Below are 25,209 nucleotides of genomic sequence, written 5' to 3'. Positions count from 1 at the left end.
ATGGGAGAGAGCGCCGCCCGCCGCCCTGCAGCGCTGCCCGTTGCACGAGCTGCCGCCCCGCCGCTCTCGAGGCGAGCCCCAGCGCGGCGCCGACAGCGCGCGCCGGCAGGCAGACGGACAGCCTCCCCCCGGCCGGCGGAGGCGAGGCCGGGCGCGCCACGCCCCTCATCCCGGCATTCCCTGCGCCCGCTCGCCACGGCTCGGCTCGGCTGCGGCTCTGCGGCTGCACTCGCGCCATGGCTGCCTACAGCAAATATCTCACCGTGCGCCATTCCGCCATTGTCGGCGGCACGGCCGCCGCCTGCGCGCTGCTCTGCCTGCTCAACAAGCGGCGGGCCGCGGCCCAGCACGGGTGAGCCAGGCGGGGCGCAGCGCGAAGGGCCGGGGGCGAGCGGCGGTGGTGCGCGGGGCCGGGAGGGACGGAGCGGGGCCCAAAGGCCGGGCCCGGGGCTCTCCCTGCCGTGGGGCTCGCTGCCTCCGACCCTCGGGACCGCGTCCTGGGGAGGGGGCGGCATCCGCTGCCCCTGCCTGTGGAGCCGCGGCACGCCCCGGCTCCGCTGCTCGAATTATATTCGCTTTCTTAGCTTTCCCATCTGCGAGCTCGCGCTGAGAAAAGTTAAATGTTTAGGTTTGTCCTGTCTGTAGGGGAAATAACGGGCGCGGGTTATTCTGGTGCCCACCGACAGCTGTAGCAGAGATAGCGCCTGCTTGGGTTACCTGTGAGGGCGGCCCACCTGTGTGTGAGTGCTGGGACGGGGGTCTACTGAACCCTGAGGAGCACTGGGGTACCAGGACGTGAGATGGGTGGAGAAGGTGCTCCACGCTCAGCCCTTGCGTGGTGCTGGCAGATCTGTGGATCTCAGTTGCCGGCCGTGTGCTGAAGACCTGGCTGTACAGTTAGATATCTTGTAATTGCTATAACCCTGTCCTTGTGCTAAACACAGATGGTGAAATGGACTTGCTCAATAGACTTAAGCAATTGCATACCTGTAGTTAAGCAATGACCTAGTGTTATTTTACCTAATTCCTTTCATACAGGTGATATCTTCACAAGTTTCTGAAGTTAGGTAACTGTCATATAACATACATAAAACGTGAGCAACACAGGGCTTCTTGGAATTTGTTATGTTATGTTGTTTGCATGGGAGTGGAAACAAGATCCTGAACTGTTGATGATGGTTTGTTCTTCTGTCCAATTCATTGGGAAGGGTGATATTTTCCAGTTATCTCTGCTGAATTTAGTCAAACACCTTCTATAAAAAGGTGAAAAGCTGTATAGATGAGCTTGAAAGTGGTAAGTTGAGAGGGTTACTACAAGACTTTCCTACTTAGTGTATTGTAATGCTGTCTATAAGACTGGGCCAGGCAGACATTCTAGGAGAATCTAAGTTTGTACTTCAGACTGAATGTGCTTTTGAAGTGAACCTTTTAATTGTCCACACTTTCCTTGCTTTCTCTTTGTTGAGGAGTTCTGGGTTATGTTTGGTTTAGAGCATGCCTTCAGCTGTAGATTGAGGTCAAATGTAGTTTTGAAGTACACTTAATATACTCCTGAAATACATATAATGTGGGTCCTGGGTTGTCCCTGAACTGTGTTGCAGGTTTCTTGATGTTGATCTGCTGGACTCAACAAGAAGAGTGCCTTGAGAGTGAGAGTTGAGAGTGAATGTAATGAAACTGAATTCTAGCTTAAATGTTGGAAATTGTGTTTGGATTGTATTCCTCCTGTAGGAATCATGATTTTGCTACATACAGTGTTAAAAATCTGAGTTATTTGTACATATTAGGTGACCACGCACTATTATGTTATTGTCTGCTGTAAAGTGGAGATGATTCACACATTTAGCAGTTGAATGGAGTTGAGGTGGTCTGACCTAATATGACCTATACCTTTTTCCTCTATCTATACTACAGTTATCCTCCTACCTCTTTGTTACTGCTGTAATCTGCCTCTCTTATGCTGTTTTGCTTTTTCAAATCTATCCAGAAATGCAGTTTCTAAAATAAGTACCATGTTGCTAGCTAGTTTGTACCTATGCAACTACTGCTTTAGGCTTTTGAGGTGCTTTGTTGCATAGCTCTTAATACTGCTGTTATGCTGGGGCTGTGAATTCCAAACTCTACATCCACCATTCAGTTGTTTCATAGCCAGCTATGCTGTCCTTTTTCTGAGGGTGGTATTTGCTCATCGGTCCTCCTTCTTTTCTCCACATTTTCCTTGTGAGGCAAACCTTGCCAGGAGCATTATAAAATGCTGCCTATCAAGAAGAGGCAGTAAGCAAGTTACACTGCCTACACCACAAAAGCAACCACATATTACTGTTGCCTCATCCTCTTTTAGTCTTGTTAGTTTAAGTGTCTTTCATTTCCTAATGCTTTGTTGCTAATGTAAATTATAGCATACTTTTGGAAAGGACTGTCACTGTGCCAAATTTTTATATTCCATCATACTTGTGCTGGTATACAACACAGACATACAATGCTGACAATACAAATAAATCTGCGTGGAATAATAGTTAAAAATTTCTAAGGCCTGGCATGCCATCTAATTTTTGTGTCTACTTTGGGAAGATGGAGAAAAGTGGCTGTCCTGAATTTTACTTTTCTGTAAGGAGAAGAATTTTTTTGTCAATCTAAATAATCTAGATTGTGGCATATTTGCAGCTTGAGGCTAACTGAAGTGTGTCAGTAATGGCAAACTGTAGTGTTATGTATGTGAATGCCTTTGTTTACCTTAGTATGTAATGTGTGAAAATGTTGTCTTGTGTGTGTCACATGAATTTCAGCTTCTTGAATTCTGGAAGGTGAAATTGTATGATGTATATCAATATTGTGGACTTGAATGGAGACTAGCATTTTGCTGTGGAAGTGCAAAATGTATAGGCAGAACTTACTGTCAGTATATTTCCTTACACGTATTTCTATCTCATGCTGATATACTATTATATCATGTTTCCCTGATATAAATGTCTTTTTTTAAATGTCTACTGGAATGCTGTCGTGGTTCTCTATTACTGCTGGCCAAAATTGAGAAGTAAAACAAGATAAAATGCAAATTAAAAAAAGCAACACAAGTGACTGCCAAACATAGCAAGTCAAGTGTGTGTTTGTTGAATGTGTAACACAACAAAACAGACTTGCCTTACACAGACTTCTGAGATTGTGTGTGTTACTTTTGATAGGGAATAGTCAGCTACAGAAACTACTGTAGGAGGAACAGACAACTCTCATTTCGGCTGTCAGGCAATAGGTTCGAAGTCCAGTACAACTCCTATCAAGTAGTGAGGTATGAATAATTAAGCTGGATGTTACACTAGCCTACCTTAGTAGGTCAAAGATCATGTAATTAGTGTTAGTTGGCTTAGTCACAGCTGTTCTTCTGTAGGACCTATTACATTGCTCATCTGTTTTGCAGAGCTGAGAGGCTGTATCTCTTGCAGTTGACAATAAATTTTAACTAATTTCTAAAATCCCCCAAAATAGCCCAGTACATAACTGCTGGATTGTAGTAAGAAGCTCAGTGGTATTGCACATTGCTTTCTGTGCTTTAGTTAAGGCAGTAAAAATGCCCTGTTTTTCCATTTGTGTTGCTCTTCTCAAAATCAAGTCTGTTTCCTTGGAAAACATTTCATTACTTGGGAGGGAGGAAGTTGTTACATGTAAATGCAATAATGACCTGAGCTGTGGTGTTTGGAGTGCTTTTATAGTGGAAAAAAATATTGTCCTGTTTGGGAAACTACATAATTCTGTGTATATAGTACAGGAGAAACCAATCATGACTTTAATTTGTCAGGAGCAATTGTTACAAGTATAAAGGATTTCTGCGCTGATGGGTTTTTTGACCACTGAAAAACTCACTTCCATTTAGGGGAATTACTCACAAAAATCTGCATTAAAGACCAGTGTTTCTTTTCCCTCCACTCCCTCTGTTGAGCGTTGGAGAAAAATTTGAAGAACAGAAGAAAGAAGGAAGACCAATGGAGGTCCAATCAAGTAGTCTTTGTACTTTGTCCTCTCTCTGCTGAAATGACAGCAAAAAGTTTAATGCCCAAGACCTTGGGCAAATGTCAGTGAGCAAGATCTGAAAAGGCTGGTTTTTGGAGCTGGTGTTTTCTTTTCAGTAATAAACAGTACTGAAATAGGACTACTCAAATAATCTGTAGCATTTTCCTAACTGATGCTGTGTTCTGGTGCATTATGAGTACTATTTGGCTGCATGCAAACACAAACAGCAAATATTTCCTTTTAATATCTGCTGTTACTATGGGATAGCAATTTGTTGCTAGGAATTACTATTTTAATTGAATGCAGATGGCTTCAGATTTACTGAGAATGCATGAATGTAGTTTGTAATTTATATTTTTTGTGACATTAAAGAAACCAACCCAACCAGGGACTGAAACAGCTGTAGCAGTTTGGTTCATGTAAACTTTTTTCTTCTTTAAACGCAGACTGTAAGCTCATATTGGATACTGACAGTCAAAAAAAATGGTAAATAATGAAATAGGGTTATACACAGTATAGGACTGACTGAAAAAGGAAGGAAAAAGGAAAACCTATGCTGTATAATGCTTAAAGTAAGATGAAGTTATTTTTCATTTGCAGAAGTCTAACCCCACGTCTTACGAGCTTTGTCTTACATGTTAGACATCACTGCCTAGAACAAGAAACTTAAGATTTGGTTGCTTTAGAAATAAAACCTTAGTGGGTGGTACGTAAGTGAGCTGGTTGTTTGTGACTCTCTCACTCTAGTGGGGATTGTTCCTTAGTCTCTTTGTAGTTGGAAGCGAAGTACTTGCACAGATGGAGAGCGTATTTGGATTATTTTCAAAAAGTATTGAACACATACAGGTTTCTGCTGGAGAAGGGACCTGAAAGGAGTTTGGAGCGACGAGATTAGGGAATGAGAATAAGCTGAATATAGTAGGAACTTTTAGTATATGGAAAGTGACAAGACGTTTAGAATCTGCTCCTAGATGCAGTTGCCTTCCCCTATCACCCAGTACATCCATTAAAATCCAAGTGGATGCTGGTGTATAGAAACTTAATTTTGTATGCATTAAACCTTTGAAATCCAAGTGATTTCTCCCCCTTTTTTGAAGAAAAAAAAAAATGCTTAAAGGAAGAAAAATATTTGCCTGGAGCTTCAGAGATTGGATTGGTCCAAAGTGAGGAGTTGTTGATGCAATGAATGTCAAGCAGGCTTTTACACAGGTCAGCTTAGGTGATGTGTGACTGCTGCACTTTGCTGTCACTGGGCTTTTCAGCCTTCTTCCTCTCAGGGAGTGGAAGTTGGTGTGTGTCAGGACTGCCCTTGAACTTGACAGTGATTCATGTAAGTAAACTGGAACTGATAAAAACTTGTTCAAACATTACGAAATCTAATACAGAAGTTAAAACCTAGTGAGTGACACCTGTAACTTAAAACAAGTCTTGCTTTTTGTTATTCAGTGTTTTTTGCACTTAAGATATTATTTTCTTTCTTATTCCTTCTTTCTTTAGGCTCTGAAGATGTGTGTGTGAGGTCCATGCTTGGTACTTTGCGCATGCTTGGTACTTTGTTCCAGTGTGGAGATGCCAAGACTGACAAAAAAGGTTGAAACTGTATTGCAGCAGATGGCTAGGTTGCTTTCGTGTATGTGGAAGCTTTAAAGAGAACTTGAGCTGCACAATGGAGAGGCTAAAGAAACTATCAAGAAAGATTAGGCAGCGACAACATGGTGCTGTGAACCAGAACGTAAATGTGACTGATCAGTCCATTGCTTGCCACTTCTGTGTTAACATGAAAAACAAAACAATTCACCAAAACATACAGATGGGATTACTAGAAGATGTATCCAAAATCTGACCTTGTAGGGGGGGGTGGAAAAAAGCCTCCCTGAGGCTCAGAAAAGCTGTCTTCAGCTGGAGGGCAAGGAGACAGGAGGAGCTGGGTGACTCAGGCCTTCTCCTCGAGTTCAGACTGCATTTGTTTTGGGCCTGGGTGGCTTCTCTTTTATTAAGTTGCTGAAAATGGCTGTTCTCTAAGCCAGGATCTAGTACATGAGTGTGTGACAGTGTGCAGCAGGGTTTTTTTCATGTTGCAGGAAGGAGGACAAAATCTTTTTCTTCTGGTGTAGCTGAGGGAGAGTGACAGCCTCATCTTAGGCCAGACCGCAAGCTTATGGAAAAACAACAGCTTTAGCCTTTTTCCTTTGTCTTACTCTGTTACTGAGATGCAGGCTTATACTGAAACTGAGATTTTCCTCTAAAACAGTGCTGCTTTGTTGCCTTCTGAAGTGCTTCTAGAAACTTTCTGAGCGTTAGTGGCGCAGCAGTCAGAGCTCAGCTTCCAGTCCCTAGCTGCCTGTGACCTTTCAATCCCTTTCTGGGTCACCTGAATGCCTTCTCACATTATTTTTGGTTGTGCTGCAACTAGTTGCCAATGTTGAGCCAAGAAAATTGTTCCCTTCATTTCTGTGTGCTCTGAGGGTGCACTGTATAAATGTGCATCCTTTTGGATTGTGCCTGCTGCCCTTGACCCAAAGTAACTGTGCTGTTGCTCTCTTGCTCTGCGCTGGGTATGCAGTGTGGAGCTGTCTGTCAGTGATTACACTGGGAGGTACACGCTGTGTTTCTCAATACAGCTGTTAGTCCCTCCCACCATAAGTCTCTGCAATTGTACTCCATCTTTAGTTGTTTGAATTGCATTGTCTTTGCTGTGTCAGAGTGTGACTGAAAATGGACTGAAAATTGCACCTGTATTCATGCAAGGGCTGCAAAAAACACGCACAAAGATTGCTCAGAGGTAGCAACTGTTTGAAAAGTTCAGTTTCTCTCTATAGCAGAACCTCTTCCTTTGTGCTGGGTTTAGCAGAAGCCAGATATCCTATAGAAAGCAGGTAGCATGACGTGAACTTTGTAGCTTCTTTATAGTTAGTCACAATATACTGTTTTCAATCTCTGATTTCCACTTTGACTGTCATTAAACTGCAAGACTTACTTATCTGTCTTTATGTCTGCAATTTCATGTGGTTACAATCAGCTCAGTGTAGATTGCTTCCATGGAACTAATGAACTTTAGCCTAGAAGGAGACTGATATTTCAAGAAACTGTAATTCTTTAACTTTCCTGTTTGCTAACAAATAGCACAGAACTACATTTGCCAAGTAGTTCCCTTTATGTAACCAGACTTGATGGTCTCTGGAAGGCTTTTTGCAGTGCTTCTGAAATCACTTTCTTCTGCAGTAATACTGAGAATGATCCTTTGAGCAACCACCATTGTTGTATGTTTCTTTAAAGAGAATAGTTTTACTGATAAGGGAATGCAGAGGCAAATCCAGCACTGCTTCCTTTCAGCTGTCTGAAAATGGCTCTTGCTTCTGTAGTTCTCATTACCCTAGCCACGTCAGCCTCTGTGTGGACACTATCTAACTAGGTTTCAGTGTCACTCTGTGGTGAAGTGAGAGAAACTGGGCTAAAGACTGAAAGTAGAGCTTTTCTGCAGTTAGTGGCTGCCTGGGTGACAGTAACACTGACTGAATGGTTGTGAGACAGTGCACTAACTTGAGTTGTATCCATATCTTTTTCTTCCACATCACCAAATCAACCTTCATAGTTCTGGAGCTTCAAAGCCCACTGATGACAGGTGTACTAACTTGAATGAAGTGCCTTGTAGTGCAAACTGAAGAGTGGGGTGTGTGGGTTAAGTAATCTCTTAAATGAACACCGCAGTATGTTCCTCCTCTGGAACACTCTGTTCCCAGCAGCCCATACTCGTGCTGCTCAGACTAAAGCATGCCCCCATACCAGGAAAAGTGCAATAGAGGAACTGGGCAGCATGTAGCAGTCACCCTTCCAGCACTAAGGGCTGTGCTGCTCTAGCATTAGGTGAAGTCTGAAATAACGGGGAGCTGAATTGGCTCATATGTTGGAGTTTTCTGCTGCAACCAGATAGTCTTGCTGTATTCTTGCTGACTAACTGAGGGTGTTATTTAGTCTTTACACTCAGTGAGAATGCAACCAGAATTCTCACACAAACCTCTACAATAGGATAATGGAGTTGGGAGTAGTGCCAGCAGGTAGCAGCCTGAGAAAGTGGGACTTCTGAGAAGGAAAGTGCCTGGAACAGAATGCAGAGGAGTTACAGTGGAGTCTTTTGTTGCAAGCAAAACAGTTTTACTTCTGGAAATGACACTGGACTAATTTTGTTAATGTTGAGAGCAACTTGGATCTCTTGAGCCCTAGATGTTCTGCATCTCAGTAACCTGTAGTTAGTCTGCGGTTGCTTCATTTCTAGTGAAGGTATTAGACTTGTTGGAGCGTGCGTGATTTCTTTTTTTGGAAGAAAAACATCATTACAGCTCCATTTTCATTTACAAATATGTAATTTTTATCTTAATCTTTGTTTCTGTGATTCTGTGATTACTCTGTGAATACAAATACAAATTAAATGCAAGTTCACAAATATGGCTGTTTCTGAACAGTTGTTTTTCTTTAGTGGATAATCAGTTTCATGCGAATTCAGTTCCTTCACCTACTGAATTTCTACAGTTACTGTAGGAGAAACGTATTAAATACTTCAGGTATTCAGCTGGACTTCATAGTCTTAATATAGTATTATTTTGATATATTAGTATCTGATCATTTTAAAGCAGCAGTGGCTGTATATTGAGTGCTGTGACTTCAAACTTTGGCAGACCTTGAAGTTACAAAGGTAGGAGTTATTGTAGGGTATCTTGAAGAGCAGCATGCTTTTATTTTGCGCTTCTGCAATTCATGAATCATGCAGGAAGATAGCCACTTAGTTTGATCAGTTATTAACTCATAAGAGTAATGCTTTTCTCTTTCTCCCAAACCAGATGTGGCCATGCTCCTAAACTGATCCTTACTTTAGGGCTCTTTTTTTTTTTTTTTTTTTTTGCCTTAATAGGTCTTTTGTACTTTGAAAAATTAGATGTATCAAGAAGGAGTGAAATTTCTTGTGGCAGCAGTAGGTCGCTCCTGCATCACCAGGCTGTAGTCTCTACCTAAATTATTTCTTAGACTCTGCGTGCTGTTACCATTTCCAAATGTTTCCTTTGTGTTACATCTCTTCTGAACTTTTATTATTTCTCACTGGTCTGCCCTCTACTGTGTGTCATGTTCTTTACTCTCTATTTTGCACAAGTAGTAATAGGAGATTTTTGCCTTCTCCTTTCGAGCTTGTGCTTCATCATTACCTTTAATTAAGCTCTTCTTAAGCTGGCATCTCTTCCTTCTCACTTTCTGGTCTCCTTTTTTCATGTTCTTCTGCTGCCCTGCCTCTTCCTTCTTTGTAATTAAGTTGTTTTGCTTCATTGGTCAATGACATTGAGGTCTTCCCAATCATCATAAATTGAAGTAGACATTTTGTCCTAGGTACCCCCTTTGCAGCACTTAAAAGCACAGGTGTGAGATGATGCTGATAAAGTTGTGGATAAGTGTTTACAGGACAGTGTCTGCGCTTTGGGGGAGTTGGAGGCAGAAGGAGCAGTGCCTTGCTTACTCTCTGCTTCCCTGGGATTTCCTACCTACTGGCTTGAAACTGTTATTGTAGTTGGGCCTGCTGTAAATACTTTTATTATGATGTTGGAGAAATGTTACAATTTGGTGTGGATGGCTGTCACTTTTAAACTACATAAACGTGTAAACTCTCCCACTGTTTTCACATGCTTATTCAATGTTCAGAAAGAAAGACAAACTGTAACTGTCTTAAATGCCAGCTTGCTTTTTTTAAAGGGCAAAGACAATACTTTTGTGTTCTTGGGTGATTGTTGGTAAGTGTTTTTCCTCTAACCCCTTTGAAAATGAGGGGAGGAAAGAAAGGACAGAATGAAAAATGAAAACCAGAGCACACCTTTGCAGAGCCTTAGTTTCACAGGATCTTCTTCCCATGCAGCACAGGCTATTAAGCAAATAATCTTTATGAATAGCATAATGAGTTATTTGAAAGTCAAATATCTTGCAAAACAAATCTGTTTGGCTTATGTAGACAGTGTGAAATTGAAGTTGGTCTGCTGAACCTGCATTCAAGTAGTTTCACTTGTGGTCACTGGAGCCTTGTAGCCAGACCTACTAAGTATTTTTATTTTTTTTTTTTTTTAGAGATGTAGAAACAGTGGGAGTTGGTGGTGCAAAATAGAAGGTGAAGCAGAACTCGAGATAAGAGGGAGGCTTAATCTCCCTATATGAAACCAAATTGTAGAATGGATAACTTTTCATGTGACAGTGTAAAATTAGCAAGTAAGTTTGATACAGGTATTCCTGCTGTGAGGACGCTATGCTGCTTTGTAATAGGTGGTAGAGATGTAATCTACAGCTTTTCTGTTTGTCTCCCGTGTGTAGAGATCAAGAAAATGCACGTTAATAAAAAGTGAAATATTTTATTTTTCTTTTACAGTAGAAGAAGTGGAAAACAAGCCTTGCAGTGCAATGAGGTAATTATTTCTTCATGTTATATATATTTAATAATTGTAAGTGCTATTGATCCTCTTTTTGCTTTCTGTCCCATAATTGCAGCTTTGGTTTGGACACAGTGATGAGTATGATGCAAGTGTAGTTTGAATGACACCTTCAGACTTGTAATGGTGAAACAAATGGAAGAATCAGAGTAATCGCATATAACTGAAGTTTTTGTTAGTGCTTGATGTGTGCCATATGCTTTTTCATCTCTTTGTGCATCATGAACATTTAAGGACTAGTTCTCTAAGTTTGATCGTACTCTGAGCAATAAAGAGCTACCAGTAGAGTTCAAGCAATCAGTGGTCTAGAGAAGCAATAGGATGTGGCCTTAGGAATACTGGCAGATGATGTCTTCCAGAGACAAGCAACTTCGAGATGGCAAAGTGCTTTATAACTTGTTTTAATATTTGTTTTATATTACATTTGTTTTAATGCTTGAACTAATGATTTTGTATCATGATAACTATTTCCTATTGCACCTTGTTCTGATAGCTTAGTTCCTACTTAAGATTTCTGTTAGCTGTTAATGCATGCAATCCCAATTGCTACGTTTCTTTTAACTTGTGTGAGCAAGTCTTGAAATTGGCAGGAAAAATTGCAAAAAACTGCCGAAGGAAGATAGCTGTAAGTAATGCAGCTAGGGAGAATATCACACCATCTAAACATGTTTTACAGAAATCTCTCTTTTGTTGTTCTGCTTGTTCTATGTGGAGCAGAAAGAGGGAAAGAAGGAGCGAGCGATGGTGGACAGGTTGTTTATTGCAAGGATATGTCGAATCCTGAAAATAATGGTCCCTAGAGCACTTTGTAAGGAGGTAAGCATTGCCTTGAGTAACAAAGACAAATGGGCGTTTTTGGAGTTGTTTTCTCTTGTAATATACCTTGCTAGAATAGGGCAAAATTGTAGTGCATACTTTAAAATGGCAAAAAAACACGTAAGTATAAAAAGCTACATCCGCTTTCAGTTATTAGAGTGCTAAAATGTGATGACTTTTATCCATTTTTTAACTATTATATATCCATTTCTGTTCTAGACAGGTTATTTGCTACTTATTGCTGTAATGCTGGTACTCCGCACATATTGTGATATTTGGATGATTCAAAATGGAACAGTCATTGAAAGGTATCTATTAACTGCTTATTTTAAAATATTTTTCTTACTTTTAGCAGGGGAGGGTAGTTTAATTCAGGCACTTATTGCGTATTAATGTGCCCGAGTAACTGGCATAGTCATAATTTCATAGCTCCTATTATTTTGAAAAGGAGAAAAAAAAAATTATTGTTCTGCTCTTGGACACTATTTTTAAATCAAATGTGCCTCTTGGTAAATGATTTTGCAGTCATATTTTGTACATTGACAACTCTAAGTCTTGTGGTGATCTGAATGTCCAGGGAGGTGCTTTAGAATGGTTATGTGATGGTCCTGCAACAAATGAAGTCAATGTACAGGTGACTGCATAGCAGAACTTGGGGGCATTAGAGCTAGAGGTGTAAAGTAAGTTTTGAATAGAATCAGAAATATGTAGTTCTGTTAAATTACAGATATTTTGTTCCCATAATACAATTGTAAAGAAAGATAATAGGGGGGCTATTCAAGATGATCCTTTAAAACTTACTGCTGCTGTTCTGGTGTTTAAAAACTGCTGAACTTGGTAACATAGGCAGTCACATACTCTGCTAATTTTCCATAGTTGCTGCAACAGTGAAGCTACTGTGCTATGCTGTTGCTGTGTTTTTGCTGTTTGCTTCAGAACTGGTGAACTGTTAGTCTTTTTAGTCGTTCATTTGCAATATTTCCAAATAAATGTAGCTTCTCATCAGCAACATTTTTTTTTAATTGGTTATAAATCAAATTGGCTCATCTTTAAGATGTAATAAAATTCTAATACTGATATGCTTCTACCTTCATATTGCTTTGTCTTGTCAGCTAGAAAATTCAGATTCTATTCTTTTGAAACTGTCAGCCAGCTGGTAGCAATAATATTTTGGCTGTCCAGCTTATCTGTTATATTAGCACCTCTGATCTTGTAATGTCGAGAACATGTAAGGAAGTTCAATGGCAGTAGTTATATCTTTATATCAGAGGATAATTTTGTTTTGTTACTAGTGGGAGATGATAAGAATTCTCCTGATGCATATTTTACTTGAGTTTGTCATTCTTGATCCTACAGCTACAAACCGCTGGTCTTCGCTGTGAGTTTTTTTTTTCCTCTGCTGTGTGATCCACTGACAGTTCCTCCATTTGAATACTACCAGGTTATAGTTTCTCTTGTAAATAACTCTTAGCTTATGGCTGTTTGCAGTGCTATCATTGGTCGCAGCAGAAAAGATTTCAAGAAATACTTGCTGAACTTCATTGCTGCAATGCCTGCCGTAAGTGCTTTTCTTGGATTTGAGATATTTTCTGCTATAAGAATGGCACAAATGAAAATTTGAGGAAAAGATTTCAAATGGGTGTCTCAGAGTCTGTGGGGAGTAGTTGCTTTATGTGAAGGTCTGTATTGAACAGATTTAATTTCCTGGCTTCATATGTGAGAGACTATTGGCACATTTCTGCGTGCTTGCTGACTTTGCTGTTATGTGTAGTTTTTCAGGTTGGTTTTGTTTGTGGTAGTTTTGGCTAACTGCACAGTATGGCACCTGTAGGACTGCCTAGTCTCGTTCTGTGAATTGGGTGATGTTTAGCAATGCAGTTTTAGAATTTTTTGATACAATTGAAGAACTCTTTTCAGTTTTCTAGCTTTAAATTTCTTACAACTCTTTTCTAAGACTTGGGTTTTTTCCCATTGACTTTTCCTTCAGCTTTCGAAAATCTGACTCCTGCTAGATTAAAAAAAAAAAAAAAGACAACACAATTGTTACTACCTAATAAATAATCTAGCTGTTATATATGGTAGGCATAATAGTGAATCAGTCATTAGGGCACTTTGGCCACATTAAAGGGTGGCTCTCTTAGTTTAGCAGAAAAGCTAAAGATTTGTTATCTGAACGTTGGTTAATGTTAGATCTTCTGATGTGATGAGTACCACAGAGAACTGGAGTTGTCAAAAATGTAAATGAAAACTTAATCAGTAATTGTGTGGACACCATATATTTGGTTTTAAGTAAGTTAAACAGTATTATTGACTTCCAGAGGACAATTCCCCTACTTTAAAGTGTTTGCACAAGCTGTGCTGCAGATGAATTGAGGTATATTGAATCTTGTTATCTAAATATTGAAATACCGTCTCTTTCTAGATCTCTTTAGTAAATAACTTCTTGAAATATGGTCTAAATGAATTGAAACTCTGCTTCCGAGTAAGGCTCACCAAATACCTCTATGAGGAATATCTCAAGTGAGTAACACCTTGTTAATGTCCAGTGTTTTTAAAAACTGAATTGATCCAAATTGAAACAAATCAGTTTAAGGCCATAGTAAGAAATTAGCAAGATGCTTAGTAGTTACATTATTTAGAAAAGACTTCTGATTGCATTTAGCATGGAAAAGGATGAGTGGTTCATCCAGGTTGTATATGGCAACAGGTGCAAAGATGGCAGAGTTGGCTCAAATGGACAAAAAAAAAAATAGGCTTTTATTAATAGGTGAGCTCTCAAAGTCCTTCAGTTGTTCTTGTTTGGTGCTAATAATCTACTGGCTGGATTGGATGTATGAATTTGAGTAGCTTCTTACGTTCTTCTGCACTAAATTTAGGTTGTCAGATGTGCTGTTGAGATGATCACAAAGATCTTCTAACTCAAAATGCAGCACCAGAGCGTAGAGCAGTGTGGGACTGAGATTCAGCAAGGGTGATGTTCTGGAGCCTAAACAGGAGAGTTGATGTGGGTCTATTCTTGCAGAAGCATAAACAGTGTTGACTCCATGCAGTCATTTAATGTCTGCATTGTTTTCCCCCTTATTGCATGATGTAAGGAATTTCCAATTATTTGAGATCGTAAGGTTATGATATCTCTTTTTTCTGCCTCTTAACCACTGTTTTGTTACAGGGCTTATACATACTACAAAATGGGAAATCTGGACAACAGAATAGCTAACCCAGATCAACTCCTTACACAGGATGTGGAAAAATTCTGTAACAGTGTAGTGGACCTGTACTCAAACCTTAGCAAGGTAAACTTTTTTATAGAGAGCTTTGAGTTATAGATGTGGTAAAAAAAAAATTTGTTTAAGCTATTATGGTAATATCTTTTTTCCTCTGCAGTTCCCATAACCTCTGCTAAAACCCTCTGATAGGTTGTAAAATTTTTCCTTAAATTTTATTTTAAAGAACATAATGCTCTTTTTAAACAGGTAAGCAGGGATGTGTGTGTACTTTCTCAGCTAGTTAGATTTCAGAAGAAGAATAACTGCTTATTCATAGTTAAATAGAAATACTACTGTGGCTAGGGAGGTGTGGCTGAGTGTATCTTCCTTTGTTTCATGTATGAAACTTTGTTTTTTGATGCAATGAGGTAAAATCACAATTACATATTCATATTATGTTGATATTCTAATGTTTTGTTTCCTCCATGCTTGTGTTACAGCCCTTCTTGGATATAGTTTTGTATATCTTCAAGCTAACAAGTGCAATAGGAGCTCAGGTAACTTGAGTGTTTTCTACATAAATAAGTTTCATCCCTTTGGTTCTAGCATTGTATCTGGAGTCTGAGAAGAATGTTAGATCTTAATCATAGTTTGATCCATTATTTCAGAGGATATACTAAAATATGCTTTAATACTTAGTGTTTTATAAACTTCAGTTCTTTTTGTCTTGAGGCAAGCAAGATAAAAGCTCTCAAGCTTAAAGAGGATAGGTTTAGAGGTTTAGGTTAACCCTGAGCAACCTGATTGATCTCTGATGTTGCTGTATCCAGCATAGGAGTTGGACTAGATGACCTTTAAAGGTCCCTTCCAGCTCTAAGATTTCTATGATTCTGTGGTCTAAAAAGCAGAATTTGCAGGCGCTCAGCTATCACAAAGCATAAGTTCTTTGTTTTCTTTTGGCTGTTGATTGGGAATTCCCTTTGGAACAGTGCCCTTTCTGATTGCTCTTATCTTGCGCGTCTGGCTTTTAAGGGAAAAATTAGTTTTCCTGTTTCTTTGTAACCTGTATAAAGAGGAGCCATTCCTTGGGTGGAAACAAAGGAGAGAAGATAGGAAGGATTTAGGAAACTGAGTGAAACAAGTAAGCAAAATGGGAGATGTAGATTTTCTCTGAATGATGATAAAAATTTGAGTAGAGAGCTGGGAGGGAGAATTACATCCCTAAACATGGAATTAGGAGCAAGAAGATCATGCTGGCTGCATGAAAGAGGAGCAGCACGAAAGGGACTGTAAGGAGATGCTAATACAGACATGTGGAAAGAGAGAATCAAGGATGTCAAGGATTTAATGCTTTCTGTGCATTTTGGATATAGATGTTGCAGTTTCCATTGGATTGTAAATCTTGGTTGCAAACCATTGGATTGAAAATTTTTATTCCCTTTTGATATTTACAGGGTCCAGCTAGCATGATGGCATACTTGATTGTGTCAGGGTTTTTCCTTACACGTTTAAGGAGACCAATTGGCAAGATGACTATCGTAGAACAAAAATATGAAGGGGAGTACAGATACGTCAACTCACGGCTTATTACAAACAGGTATAGATTTACTTGGTTAGCAAGATAGACCTGACAAAATAATTCTGTGGCGTAAATAGAGGCTGGATGTTAAAATATATTCTGAAAGACACTATCAGTTCTGAGTCTTCACATCTTTATGCAGATCATGTAATCATTTCTATTTGCATTGTATTCCTAATTTGAAAGAACAGCTGTATACGCGGTAGTTGTTCGAGGGCAAAAACTATTTCAGACAAAAAGAACAGTCTGTTTTATAGTTGACTCTTTCAGATTGTCATTTAAAAAAAAATGAAGTTTCCTTCTTTGTCTTTTTTTTAAAGTGAAGAAATTGCTTTCTATAATGGAAATTTGAGAGAAAAGCAGACTATTCACAGAACCTTCCGTAAACTGGTAAGACTTCTAAAAACACTTTAAGCAAAACTTTGATTATTTTCTCATCATGATTCAAGTTTATCTTTTTTTTCCTTGACATTCTTTTGAACCTTTCTCCAGTTTTATTTCTTCAGAAAAGGGCTTATCTAACACTGTTTCCATTAAGTTCATTTTCTTGAAACAGCTGATTTTTGTACCAGCAATCTTAAAATCAGTTCAATTATGACCAGCTTTGTGTCAAAGAATTTTTGCGTAGTAGTTAGTACTATAATTTCAGCTAAAATAATTATTCTAATGTAACTGTATTGCATAAACTGACTTTGAGGTTCTAGTCAAAAGAAAGATATTGTGTAGTACAGAAATGGATAATATCTTGGATTTTTGTAATATATGATCTCTTGAGAAGTTGTCATACACAGGTTTCTCTAAGAACATTCTGAATAATTAATAAACAAATGACCTACATTGAAAAATTTGTTTCTTATTTTGGTTCAGTATAACTGTATGCAGTTGTATATGCAAAAATAGAGTGGAATGAAAGTGGAGACTGCAAAGAAAAAGCTGAGAAATAGAAATGTCCTAAAATGTGTGTCTGCAAAAACATTCATTTGAAACTACTCCTAGTTTTCCTGATTAAGTCTTACTTTGCAATTCAAATGTGGTTTAACTCTTCAACACTGATTTTTGTCTGTTCAGCACATTACAAATGAAACACTTCAGTCTTGTCTTCCTTTCTACTTGTGTATGTCTCAGCCTTTGACTTCTTGTGCCTCATGTTTCTTGTTCAGAAACTAAGGGCCTTTTAGTTTATTTTTTATTTTGTATACCATCTTTTTCCTTAATTGTTTCTGTTCTTTGTTTTGCCAACTTTCAACACTTCTGTCCACTTCTCCACCTCTTTTTCCTTCTGCAGTTTTATTTCCTTGCTTATTTTGCGCTCTTTAATTTGGAGCTCTTCTAAGCCTTCCCCTTGGTTCTTGATGTGTACAGTTGTATAAATTAAACTGAGTTGTTGTTTATGCTGTTACTATCATCAGATTATAGATCTGTTTTTAGAATAAAATCAGGATGTAGTTTTGACTGAATGGTCTTTCTCTTGCTGCTCAACTCCTTTTTACTCACCACCGTTACTGACCCCTTTCTATGCTTAATTTCAGGTGTAGATTTTCTTGATCTAGAATGCAGATGTTTGCCAGTAGGGACATTGGTAGTAATTATCACAGGCTGCAGACTTTGTTAAGGGCTTTTGTGAAAAATACTGAAAAATAACTATACTTGGATTCAAAATTCAAAAAAAATAAAATAATAAAACATAGTAAAACAAGGACTGATAAAGTTTGATTTCTTTATTTCTGTAACTTGCCAGGTGGAACACTTACATAACTTCATCCTGTTCCGGTTCTCTATGGGTTTCATTGATACTATCATTGCCAAATGTAAGTGTTCAGTACTAATGGACTGTATTAAATAGCCAGCACTAAATTGTTTTTCTTTTAATTGCTTCAATTAGTATATGGGTTAATATTTACCCTTAAAAACTACAGATCTTGCCACTGTGGTTGGTTACCTGGTTGTTAGTCGTCCATTTTTGAACCTGGCTGATCCTCGTCATCAGAATAGTACCCATGCAGAACTTCTAGAGGTAAGCACAACGGAATTCAAAACAATATATTGAATTTATGTTTTGTTAGTTCATATAAAGAAACTTTATTCTACTCTAGGATTACTACCAAAGTGGAAGAATGTTACTGAGAATGTCTCAAGCTTTGGGTAGAATAGTCCTAGCAGGTCGTGAAATGACGAGATTGGCTGGGTAAGTGTAACACTACTTGCGTAAGATGATCTTTCTTGAAGTTATGTTTCTGCTGATTCTCATCTCATTTTAAGAAACAGGTAACTGTAGAATTAAAATGAGCTATGTGCTTTGTTCATAATAGTGTATTCAAAAATTAAAAATATTTTGCACTGGAAACGCTGTATTTGAAGACATGATATTTGCTTCCACTAAAAAGAAGCAGCGTACAGTTTGAATGGTTAGTTGAAAGGATGTTGGCAGGTACCTGTGAATCAGTTATGTGTTATTTTACCAAAATGTTTGGGGGTTTGTTTTTCACTTACAATACATCCTTCACTAAAATATGGAATATCTGACTGCAGTAGGAAAAGGTTCTTACAATCTCAGTGCAATTCTAAACTCTTCACTTCCTGTGCTGGTTTGATGAACATTTCATTTTGACTTTTTAATAGAATACTACTCCTCACATAGATTTCTGAAACTTCTAAGGATTATTTATAAGTTTTGTTTTCTTTAGTTTCACAGCTCGGATTACGGAATTAATGCAGGTTCTGAAGGATTTGAATAGTGGCAAATATCAACGTACCATGGTATCGCAGGAAAAAGGTAAATGGGCTGCATGGTGTGCAATACTAGGCATCTCTTCCTAATGCTCCAGTTTCTAATACATTTTTTCTTTAAATTAAGATGCAGATATGAAACAAGCTTTACCTTTGATACCGGGATCTGGCGAAATTATCAACACCGATAACCTTATCAAGTATGTTTTTCAAGTTCCTACACCTTCAGTATTTTTAACGTACTCTGTTTTTTTAGTCTTCTACCACTGTTTATAGAGCAATACACTTAATTACAGTAAGAAATTCCTGCTGTAGCATAGATCACTTATAAACAATTCCCTTTCATTACCATTTAACGCTTCTGTTCTGAGAGTCGGTCTTTGTTTTTCAATATTAGCAGGAAACATAATGCTTGTTGTATTCACTTAGCCTTCTTGGCAACATTTCCTGCTGCCTGCCTTTTTTTTTTTTTTAATGTGACATCAGTCCTTTAGAAAATATTTTGATAGCATGTTTTGTTCTTTGATGTAGTTCAGCTGCAAAAATCAGGAAGAAGTCTGTATTCATTTTCAAAGCACTTGTATGCTTTGGTCACTGATGTACTTAAGTAGCAGGTTGTTTTATTTTTTTTTGTGGCCTAAAGAACATAGGTGGATGTAGTGGTACTACTGAAACAAAGACACCAAGTAAGGCAGGTTAAGACATTAAATAGCTTCAATCTGGTTAGTGTGGAACTCAGATATGGGAGTATAGGTGGAGGGCAGGAGAAGGAAGTTGGTGATAGAGCTACTTAAAAAAAGCAAGCTAAAACCATAGGATGTTTTGGAGACTAAAGATTTAGAAATATTCAGAAAACAGATACATGAAGAGAACTTTTCAAGTGGGTCAGTAAACACCCAACAAACAAAAACAGTCTTAATTTTCTTAGCTGCTGATTGTTAGAAACTGAGGTAATGTACTGAATGAAATACTGCTGAAGTCATCTCTGTTCCTGAAATCTTTGCCTAAGCATGCAGTGCTAGCTAGCTTTAGGCACCTGCTCTCATTTTGATTTATTTTATTCTTAAAATGCAAATAGGTTTGATCATGTTCCACTGGTGACACCTAATGGTGATGTTTTGATCCAAGACCTGAACTTTGAGGTAAGATTTTAAATATCATTCCAATGGTATTGTGCTTCATTTTATACTTCAAAGTGAAAATGGTAAGTGGTCAGAGTTTAAAACAAAACAAAAAAAAAAAACAACAAAACAAGAACAAAAACAAGCAAACAAAAATGCTTGTATGATGTGCATATGCAAGAACAAAATTCATGTTTTTCCTTAATTTTGAAAAATAAAGGCAGTAAACTGTTGTTGCAAATAAAGTTTGTTACAAGTATGTTTTTTTTCCAGCTGCAATTGATGCCAAACTAGCTGGAGTAAAGAATTTAAGTATTGTTGGAAATTCTTCACTGATGTCAAAATCTGCTACTATGTACAAGCCTACAAGGACAAGAGTTTGTCTTATCATTTATAGCAGCTTTCAGTAGCTTTCAGCAGTACTTTCTCACTACTGTTTTAATGTTTTGTCTTTCCATTTTTAGGTTCGATCTGGTACAAATGTTCTGGTTTGTGGGCCAAATGGATGTGGGAAGAGCTCACTTTTTCGTGTTCTTGGTGAAGTAAGGAAACTTTCAAATAGATTTGGAAGAATCTGCAACAGAAACACAATTGTAGAACTTTTTTCCTCAAGTTTAAATCTTTTTCTTGTAGTTGTGGCCATTGTTTGGTGGACGTTTAACAAAACCTGTAAGAGGAAAGTTGTTCTATGTTCCTCAGGTGAGATAAAGCACTTTAACAGACAGGTCTTCTCTCTCTTCCTTTGATGACTGTTCATAAATATTTGACATAACTTATTGTCTGTAACTGTCTCAGAGACCATATATGACTCTTGGAACACTCAGAGATCAAGTTATATACCCAGATACTTTAGAAGATCAGCGAAAGAAAGGGATTTCTGACCAGGTAATAAGTGATTCATTTACTCATATTAAGTGAAACAAATGGTTGTGCTTTAGATTAAAAATACTGATACTATTAAAAACACTACATTTAGTTTGTTTCTAATGTTTATCATGGTCGATGTTACACCTGCATAGTAGGATAACCCTTTATAACTCTTCTAAATATATATATTTTTAAAGTTCACTGAAACTTTATTACTACTTTTTGAAAAAGGTGCTGAAGGAGTACTTGGATAATGTCCAGCTGGGTCAAATCTTGGAGCGTGAAGGAGGCTGGGACAGTGTTCAGGACTGGATGGATGTGCTCAGTGGAGGAGAAAAGCAGAGAATGGCTGTATGTCTCAAAAGCATAAGTACTTAAAAAATACAGGAAATAAGTTGAAAATGCAATCTGGATTTTAAGCAAATTTTGTGTATTAAATATTGATATTTTACTTAAAGAAGGAAACCCCAAAAAGTGAAGTATCTGAATATAGCAAAAACACATAGTTAAAGAAACAATTACTTTTGCTTGAAATGTAGTAAGAATGCTGAGCTTGTACCACTCCTTGCGCTTTGATTATGTGAAAGATGATTTTAAAATAATGGTTTTGCAAGTAAAAACAAAAAATCAATGATGTAATGTACAGCTCTCAATTCTCTGGCCGCGGTAAATTTTTGGACATCGATTTTAAGTTTAAATTGTCACAAGGCTGTACTGACTGCAGTCATGTATCCACATAGTTTCTTCGGTTTGCATTCCAGATGGCAAGACTATTTTATCATAAGCCCCAGTTTGCAATTCTGGATGAATGCACCAGTGCTGTTAGTGTTGATGTAGAAGGCTACATTTACAGCCACTGCCGAAAGGTAAGTCCTTTCCTTTTATTTTTCAATGAATTGTACAAGAAAGCATTCCTGTATTCTCACTGCTTTTAGTGAGTTTCTATTTTAGAAAGACTGGAGATAAAATTGCTAGCTATAGCAGTTGTGTCAGTCCTTAGTGAATACACGTATGTTTCATCACTTTAGTGTAATTATTTCTTCCTGCAGTAATGCCTCATGAATCTCTGTAGTAGAAATGGCCCACTGCTATTTCATTTCTTCTCACCTACTCAGTTCTGTGATTTACATAGCAAATAACCTGGTCGTCTTCCCAGACATTCTGCATGCTTCTAGGGTGCCTTGCAGAAAGATAATCTTTTTTCTTTGTTATTTGAGAGGGCCAGGCTGCATCTTCCAACTCCAGATAAGTATTCTTTACTACTTCAGAAAAAAACTTATATTAAGTGCCTAGTATTGTTTCAAACCTAGTGTGGGAGCTCGAATATGTATTATACAATGAAGTATTCAGGGTGTGCATGAAGATGTTTCTGGAGAACGCTCAGGGCCTTCACAAATCAGTGCTGCAGAAGAACTTTGGCACTGCCTATCCACTCTCTCATTTCTTCTGCTCTTGCATCCCTGAGATTGTATTACTAAGAAAATCTTTGTTTTTTCCTTAGTATTCATCCGTTGTTCTTCATGGCTAAGAAGAGCGAAAGAGTTTACATAGTTTACAAGAGTTATTTGAAATGTACTCCTAAAGACATGTAATTTTTTTCCTCAAATACATCTCTAGAATTGTATCTGTGGTTAAGAGGAAACTTGAAAATAGTATAAGTGGATTCTATCTTATGCGTAGTATAGAATTTATTGGAGGGAGAAAAAAGAAAAGCTCAGGGCATGCAGGGTCTCTTTGTGTGTGCTAGGGTTCGATAAGTGTTTTAAAGTCTCTTGGTGATTGAGGTGTACATGTGATACTCTGCATCAGAACTCTTATTAGATGAGGACTGCAGAATAATAGGCATTGTTTCTTGAAGTAATTTTGCCACATAACTATGAATACTGTGAACATTTTGTAAGAACAGTTTAGGGTGTTTTATTTCATTAAGACTGGAACGTCCGCTTGTTTTTTAGGATTACTGTTGCCAGGTGACTAATGCATATTGCTGAGAAACAGAGTTCCTATCTAATCTGTCCTTGCAGAAACAAAGACAATTACCATTTTATTGTTGGAGCCATTTGGTCTTGTATTTGGTACAGCTGCTGGGGATGCATAGTTAACTGAGTTGCAAGGAAGCAAAGGAAAATTGCCTTTAAGTTGTCCCTTACAAAGGTTATAATTAATAGCTTGTGTGGCCTGGGGATTTGTGACTTTTTTTTTTTCATGTTTAAGTAGACTATTTTAAATTATCAGCTATATTTTAGTCACCTGAAGCTTTATCTTCCTTGCCTTATTAATACCAAACGATCAGGAGCAAGAGAATGGTGAAATGAATTGGGAAAGTTGGAACTCTTTTTTTTTTTTTTTTTTTTTTAAAATTGTTAAGTTCTTGCATTAAGGCTGCGTATTTACACTACTTACTACTACACAGACTAGTGGTCTGGAAGCTTGTTTTTATGAATTTAACTTCATCAGCTGTATCCGGCTGAAAAATAAATACTATCTCTCCATGAGAAAAATGACATTAACTGCCTTATTTCCTTATTCATGTAGGTTGGCATTACTCTCTTCACTGTATCCCACCGGAAGTCACTCTGGAAGCATCATGATGTACGTAATCTATCCTTTTACTAAGTATATCTGTAGTTGGTTGAGATTTATTTTGATTTTTCTATTAAATTCAAGATGTTCACATCTTATTTCCTAGTAGGTCACGTTCTGTTTTATTAAAAGGTTAATTTAATAAAAGGATTATTTCATAATACTGTTGCAGTATTTGAAATATTCTTGTACATCTAATTATGAAAAGTTTTTAGCCTGAAAAAATAACCCTAAGCCAACAGCAAACCAACTTTAATGAGAGTTCAGTACAAAGTATGGAGAACTTGCTTTCAGAAGATACCTACCTCCTAAACCTGTACATAAATTTCTCTCTAATGCATAGACCCAAATTGTGTGTGTGTATAACAGGAAGGGAGGAGGGGTGGATGCTGAATTAATATAGAAGGATGAATGTTTGCTTTCAGTACATTGTCACAGTGGACAGAAGATGGACATTCAGTCTGGGTGTGACCTGTATGCTTTATAAAAACAAAATCTGTGTGTGTTTATGTACATTATGCACACACATACTTTTTTCTGCTAGAGGTAATCAAATTTAGTGAAGCACAAGGTGGGAAGCCCTGGCCAGCTGAATTCAAGATTTTATGTTGAAGCTTCTTAAAAATTGTAACTTATTTGTGCGCTTACGGGGTGGTAATTTTTAAGGGATTGATAATGTATGTGTTTTTGTTTCAGTTTTACTTGCGCATGGATGGCAGAGGAAACTATGAATTCAAGAAGATAACTGAAGACACAGTTGAATTTGGATCTTAAAGCTCATAAACTGAACTGCTACAGAGACTGATTACTGGAAATGTGTAGAATGGCAAACCTTGTACAGTAAATCTACTCAGCTTGTTTTTAAACAAATTAACTAGGATAACTTAAAACAAGCTCTTAAGCGTTTACTATTATGTAGGATATTGCTAATTGTGTATATGTTGGTTTAATTATTAATATGTACTAAGAATGTCTTTATTCTTGTGGTTTAAAAACCTGCCTAAATTAAATTGGGCTTAAATCAGTGTAACCTGATTCATCCTGGGATGCAAACCATTTGAAATCAGCTGATTTGACTTTTGTAGACTTTCACTCTTTTTTCACTCTTCAGTGAAAAGCCCTGTTAAAATTAGGGTTGCTACCTCTTTCTTGTTCCTGCAAAGCAGTCTTGGATATTTTGCTCTGTTCTATGCATTTTTCTGAGTTATCTCAAACAATGCAGGACATTATCCCATCTTCAGATCTATGCTCTGCTTGGTTCAGAAAGAGCCTTTTCCTTCACCAAGCCTTGTGATGTAGCCAATACACTTTTGCTGATGAAGAATGGACTGAACCTGAAAGATGAAACTAATTCCTTCTGCTAAGAAAATTAAGCTAGTGCTGTGCTGGGTTTTGGGTTTTCTTTTGATCTTTGTCTGTCCGTGCTGTCATCTGCTGCTCACTAATCTCATTCTCTTCTGATTTATTAAGACCTCTTCTATAGCTCCACCTTTTCTGTCAATGAAACCCTATGGTAACAAAGAGTTGAGAGGAAATTGAGGGTGGAAAGGGTTAATCAATCAGAAGGGGAAAAGAAAGATGATGTTCCAGCTATCTGAGAAAGCAAATAGTTCTCACAAAGTGTAGGAGCAATCATTCTTCTCTTGAAATTGGTAGAAGTTAGAAAAGACTGAGATCATTCTCTGGAAGATTACTTTAACAGACTGCTCTGTGTCCTGTGTGTGTGTTCAGTTTTGTGATGCAGCAGCTACTTTTCCTTTTCTTTCTCTTAAAAAAAAAAAAAATCATATCTCCTTGTGGTTTTGGCTGCTTTACAGATACAAATTTGAAAGTAAGTGATAATGGTACTT

At 37.9% G+C, this 25,209-nt stretch overlaps 1 protein-coding gene across 1 annotated transcript; it reads left to right on the top strand.

Annotated features, from left to right (window-relative positions):
• Positions 1–194: 194 nt before the first annotated feature.
• Positions 195–24,444, top strand: ABCD3 (ATP binding cassette subfamily D member 3). The gene is made up of 23 exons (XM_042873809.1): positions 195–352; positions 10,400–10,436; positions 11,178–11,276; positions 11,496–11,584; positions 12,765–12,834; positions 13,699–13,796; positions 14,446–14,569; positions 14,983–15,039; positions 15,937–16,079; positions 16,382–16,451; positions 17,800–17,869; positions 17,978–18,075; positions 18,155–18,246; positions 18,746–18,834; positions 18,916–18,988; positions 19,867–19,930; positions 20,374–20,451; positions 20,543–20,608; positions 20,705–20,794; positions 21,008–21,127; positions 21,538–21,642; positions 23,312–23,368; positions 24,056–24,444. The coding sequence occupies exons 1-23, from the start codon at positions 237–239 to the stop codon at positions 24,131–24,133; spliced, it is 1,983 nt and encodes a 660-aa protein (XP_042729743.1). The 5' UTR covers positions 195–236; the 3' UTR covers positions 24,134–24,444.
• The last annotated feature ends 765 nt before the right edge of the window (positions 24,445–25,209 follow it).

This window comes from Lagopus leucura, unplaced genomic scaffold (assembly GCF_019238085.1).
Source record: "Lagopus leucura isolate 7727_CA_CO unplaced genomic scaffold, USGS_WTPT01 Super-Scaffold_100009, whole genome shotgun sequence".
Taxonomy (NCBI): Eukaryota; Metazoa; Chordata; class Aves; order Galliformes; family Phasianidae; genus Lagopus; species Lagopus leucura.
Note: the sequence above shows the minus strand (reverse complement) of the source record. Positions and strands in the feature narration are given on the sequence as shown.